General features: G+C 36.5%; 1 protein-coding gene across 1 annotated transcript; it reads left to right on the top strand.

Moving 5' to 3' along the window:
* The first annotated feature begins 705 nt into the window (after positions 1 to 705).
* Positions 706 to 2,931, top strand: LOC124540509 (heat shock protein 68-like). The gene has a single exon (XM_047118131.1). It carries the CDS (start codon positions 831 to 833, stop codon positions 2,733 to 2,735), a length of 1,905 nt encoding a protein of 634 aa, XP_046974087.1. The 5' UTR covers positions 706 to 830; the 3' UTR covers positions 2,736 to 2,931.
* The last annotated feature ends 3,069 nt before the right edge of the window (positions 2,932 to 6,000 follow it).

The following is a 6,000-nucleotide window of genomic DNA, read 5'->3' as shown; positions in this document are numbered from 1 at the left end:
CTGTGAGAATACGGAGTTTTATACTCATTCGAAGTAAAACGCTCCTTTTTAACGTATATGAACAATAATATTATAGTCGTTTCTCTTTCCCTCCATTCATGTTGAGCGATCGTCAGTGTGGTCAGCTTATTATTTTTAAATGACAGACTTGCATATTTACATTTTTTTTAATTCAACAGTTAAAACTTTAAAAAAAATTATCGCTAAAAATATTTATTGTGAAACAATATGAAATGTAGTAAATCAATATGTAAATGGTTTGGTTTAATATAATATATAAACTTTATAATTCATTTCCAAACTAAAAATCTTTAGTTTATAACAAGAAAATAGTTTTAGTTACATATAAAAAAAGGATTTTAAATTATATTAAAAACTAAATTTTAATCTATTAAAATATTTTATATGTAGTTTTATATGTTGTAAATTAGTAATGAGCATTTGTATTCTATTTATATATTTAAAATAAATAATAATAAAACATCATAAAATCAAGGAAAAACTTTTTTCCTAGCAACATTAAATTCCTCTTCGTGGATATTGCTTGCTCTTTCTATCCAATGCCCTAAATTTCTATTGGTCGATGAAATGTCAATCTAGAAACTTCGCTGCGCGCGGTGACCTGATTGGTGCGTTCTCGTACTACGTAGATTGTTCGCGATTCCTTATTCGTTTAATATAAAAGCTTCGAGCTTGGCGCGTAAACTCAGAATAATTCGAAATACGATACAGAGCGGACGAAGAGTTCGGTACAAACCGAAGCGAAGTTTTACAAGTGACTTTACTACGAGCGCTTATTTATACGAGTGTTTATAAGAAAAACAAGCAAAATGCCAGCTATTGGAATTGATCTCGGTACGACTTACTCGTGCGTCGGAGTTTGGCAACATGGGAACGTGGAAATCATCGCCAACGACCAAGGCAACAGGACGACGCCATCGTACGTCGCGTTCACCGACACGGAGCGGCTGATCGGCGACGCGGCGAAGAACCAGGTCGCTTTGAACCCCAGCAACACAGTCTTCGACGCGAAGAGGCTGATCGGTCGCAAATTCGATGACCAGAAGATCCAACAGGACATGAAGCATTGGCCTTTCAAAGTGATCAACGACTGCGGCAAACCGAAGATACAGGTCGAGTTCAAGGGGGAAGCGAAGAGGTTCGCGCCGGAGGAGATCAGCAGCATGGTTCTGACGAAGATGAAGGAGACGGCGGAGGCCTATCTCGGGACGTCGGTTCGGGACGCCGTCATCACAGTTCCCGCTTACTTCAACGACTCCCAGAGACAGGCGACGAAGGACGCCGGCGCCATAGCAGGTTTGAACGTCCTCAGGATCATCAACGAACCCACGGCGGCCGCGCTCGCCTACGGACTGGACAAGAACCTGAAAGGCGAACGAAACGTTCTGATCTTCGATCTCGGCGGCGGCACCTTCGACGTGTCGATCTTGACCATCGACGAAGGCTCGCTGTTCGAGGTCAAGGCGACGGCCGGCGACACGCACCTCGGGGGCGAGGACTTCGACAACAGACTCGTGAATCACCTGGCGGAGGAGTTCCAACGCAAGTACAAGAAGGATTTGCGTACGAACCCGCGCGCTCTGAGACGCCTCCGCACGGCCGCCGAGCGAGCGAAGCGTACATTATCATCGAGTACGGAGGCGTCGATCGAAATAGACGCGCTCTATGAAGGAATTGACTACTACACTCGCGTGTCGCGCGCCCGCTTCGAGGAGCTCTGCTCGGACCTCTTCCGCGGCACCCTAGAGCCCGTCGAGAAAGCTTTGAAAGATGCCAAGATGGACAAGAGTCAGATCCACGACGTGGTCCTCGTGGGAGGGTCCACTCGCATACCGAAAGTCCAGAACCTGCTGCAGAACTTCTTCTGCGGTAAGAAGCTGAACTTGTCCATCAACCCCGACGAGGCGGTCGCTTACGGCGCGGCGGTGCAGGCGGCTATCCTGAGCGGCGAGAGCGACTCTAAGATCCAAGACGTATTGTTGGTGGACGTCGCCCCGCTGTCTCTGGGTATCGAGACGGCGGGAGGCGTGATGACGAAGATCATCGAGCGCAACTGCAAGATCCCTTGCAAGCAGTCGCAAACGTTCACGACGTACTCCGACAACCAGCCAGCCGTCACGATCCAAGTGTACGAGGGCGAGCGGGCTATGACCAAAGACAACAACCTGCTCGGCACGTTCGATCTCACCGGCATCCCGCCGGCGCCCCGCGGCGTGCCCAAGATCGACGTCACCTTCGATCTGGACGCCAATGGCATTCTCAACGTGTCGGCGAAGGAGAACAGCACGGGTCGCAGCAAGAACATCGTCATTAAAAACGATAAGGGAAGACTATCACAGGCCGAGATAGATCGTATGTTGTCGGAAGCCGAGCGCTATAAGGAGGAGGACGAGAAACAGCGCCAACGAGTGGCCGCTCGCAACCAGTTGGAGTCGTACGTGTTCAGTGTGCGACAGGCCTTGGAAGATGCGGGTTCGAAGCTGAGCGACGCCGACAAAAACAGCGCTCGCAGCGCGTGCGACGAGGCGCTGCAGTGGCTGGATAACAACACGCTGGCCGAAAAAGAAGAGTACGAGCATAAATTGAAGGATTTGCAGCGCACATGCTCTCCCGTTATGAGCAAGCTTCATGGCGCCGGTGGTGCAGGCGCTGGAGCTGGCGCCGGTATGCCAGGAGCACATGGCACTGGCCCCACCGTTGAGGAAGTAGATTAAATTCTTGGTTGCATTTTAAGTTTGTAAGATCTGATTGAAGTGTTTGTGATATTATGTGTTAAGACTGACAATATGTTATAATTTAATTTATTGAATTTAATGTATGATCATCAGTTAGGTTAATAATTGTATATTATTTAATTTAAGGCTACACATGATCATCTGTTGAATAAAATAAATGTTATTTTTCAAACAATTTATTTGTTTCAATTTTTTATTAGGTAATAAATACTTCGATTCTTAACAAACTGAATCAAGGCTAAATAAATACAATACCTATATAGTCGTTTGAATTTAAAAGCTGGAATTTGGTCGCTTAAATACTTTTTTAAAAATTTAAAGAACCTTTGTAAAGACTAATGTTGGCTCTGTGGTTAATTTTATAACCTCACAAGTATACACGTCTAAGACACACTCAAGAAGCCTGTAAGAGTTTTCTTTGCAGAATTTAATAAAAATTTAAACCATATTAAGACAAGCAACAGAGCGAATAAGAAAGTAATAAGTGGAAAAACGTTAAAAACAAACCCAAAATCAGCATAGCATATAATATATAATCAGCATATAATTATTATATTGTTCGATTTCAACAAAGCCGTTTAATGAAACGTCAACAAAAATGGATCAAGTGAGTCGGTTTAGGTCGAGGTACACCCAAATGTTATATGATAAACAATACGAAAATCATTATTGAGTTTTCGGAAGATAAATATAATATTATAGTATAATTATTTTATTCATTTAGTTATTTTTTAAATCTAGATGGTTGCCTATTGGGACATAGAAATAGAGATTGTGTAGTTATCATTTCTAGATGACTTTATTTTTGGTAGGATATAAAGGATATTATAAAGGAACTCCAAATCCTTTTTTTTAATTGGCGTATGATGACATAGGGGGAATCTCTCGCCGGTAAAATGTTACAAGACAAAAGTCACGCAGGTTCTTTATTTTTTTTTTCTAATTTTATTTAGGGACTTTTTTCACAGGTTAATATGTCAGTCCGATTGTGCCCTAATCTCAGTTCAGTAACATATTATTAAAATTACTGCATCTCATTTAAATTTAAAACTATAAAATGTCCTGGCTGCACAGACGTAGGAGAATCCAATATGCTTTGAAAAATTCCAACAGCACTTACAATTACGTTAAACTTTCTCACTAGTAGGTTCTTTATTCAAAAGAAATATATTAAGTATTTGCAGTGCCATCTATTATTACATATGAATAGTAGTTAGAACTATGTGTTTTTTCTTTAAAACAGCTACTTAACAATAGATGGCGCTTTTATAAACTAAGTTACTAACATTTTTAATGTTTTTACTTTCATGGAAAAATAAATACTTATTAATAATTATTAGTCTTTTTGTACTTATTTAGTACATTTACTTTGAAAAAAAAGAGGCGGAAAAATACAGAAAAAGATATTACATGTTCAATTATGTCTCGAATGTAATGATATTAACAATTAAAGTTACAAGGTATGGTATATTTTGTTCAGTTTTAATGAAGCATCTATTTTGCCAAACTTATTATTGAATATTTATAATAATGTGAAGAGCATTGTGCAAATATGTTATTATAATGGTTTTATAGTATTAAATACGCCAGTAGAAAGTATAATATTTATTTATTTCAGGTTTTATTTTTATATTATTGCCCCGAAGTTTACAAATCAAATCTTTTACAATAATTATTTTAAAAAATGTTCCATGCGCGATTTTCTCTTGTTTTTTTAATAATCCGTTTTCGCGGGAAAACATCTTGTATTATTTTATACAGCCATACCAGTTTTAAAATCGATTACACTTACGAAAACGGATACACTAAAAAAATATGAGTTTATTAAATATATAATTATAATATAAATGTATTAGCATAAAGAATTATTTCTAACAATAGCTTGTAATTAGTTAATTGCATTTTCAAACAACGACGCTGCTGCTACGCTACTTCTTGTGGCGACATTGCAAAACTGAGCAAATCGAAAAAAGTGAGTAAATCAAAATACCTGACGACAATCTGTCGGTCATGAGTTATTAAAAAAATAATATATATAAAAATAATAAATATATATATATATATATATATATATATATATATATATATATATATATATATATATATATATATATATATATAATATATTTAAATATATATATAAAAAATAAATAATAATAATTTAAAAAAATACATCTGTATAAAACTTTTCTTTTTTAATTTGTAAATATGCTTTGGATATTTTTTGATCTTTAATCTTTATGCCTTTCCACAATGATATTCTAATAAACAGATATGTTATATCCATACTACACAACAGAAAAAAGTGAACCGCGCTGTGGACCGTTTATTTTTACATTTCGTTAAAAGTAAAAAGGATAGCTTGATAAAAACAATAAGTGAAAGGGATAACTAGATCTTTTAATTACGCAAAAGTATTACTACGTAATTATGATGTATTATAACTTATTACTACATAAAACGACTAAAGGCAAACGTCCCAATTAAGACGTTTTCTAGTCCTCACTTTTTGCGCGTTAATAACATATCTGTTTGCTACAACATCATTGCCTTTCCAATTTACCAATAAAAAAACCAAGTTAACTTTGATCTTAATATTTTTCAGTTTAGTGACCAGTTTTAAAGGATCCGAATATAACTTAATAAAGAATAATGAAATACTAAATAAAATTTATAAGATTTTTTATTTTAGGTTGATTAAATAGCATAGAGTTTAGTACCTTAAATGAACAATAATTGACATAATTTGACCAAATTCTAAATATTGTACAATTTAAACATTTAATTTAGTAGCTCTAAATTAATTTTTGATGAAAACTTATACTTGATGATTATTTAATCAAAAAATTCGTATAAGGTAGATCCTTAAATGATTTGATAGACAAAACATTTACCTACATCCAGACAGACAAATAGATAGACAATGCTGTGTAAAAGACAAAGGTTCTACAATCAATATCCTGTTCCTTTTTCCTAAACTACTTCACCCCATTTACAAAATCCTCCCCCCTAAAGTCCCTCGCTCTATAAATGTTGAATGTTTGTTGACAGTTGTGATTAGTCAATTTTGTTCATTCTTATGTAAATGTATCAAATGTAATTTAGTGAATAGTTCAGTTTAGTCCCATTTTATTATACATATGTATAGTTTACAATACTAATAACTATTTTTAATTTACTCTGTTGTCTACTTGTAATGTTTGTATTGTTCTAGGTGAATGATTAACAAGGAAATTACTACTAC

The sequence above is a fragment of the Vanessa cardui genome, chromosome 25 (genome assembly GCF_905220365.1).
Source record: "Vanessa cardui chromosome 25, ilVanCard2.1, whole genome shotgun sequence".
Classification (NCBI taxonomy): Eukaryota; Metazoa; Arthropoda; class Insecta; order Lepidoptera; family Nymphalidae; genus Vanessa; species Vanessa cardui.
The sequence above is the reverse complement of the archived record's forward strand: the minus strand, read 5'-3'. Positions and strand labels throughout refer to the sequence as shown.

Bases quoted from the DNA above. Each gene is read 5' to 3' on its own strand.
- LOC124540509 (XM_047118131.1), top strand. From the start codon at position 831: ATGCCAGCTATTGGAATTGATCTCGGTACGACTTACTCGTGCGTCGGA.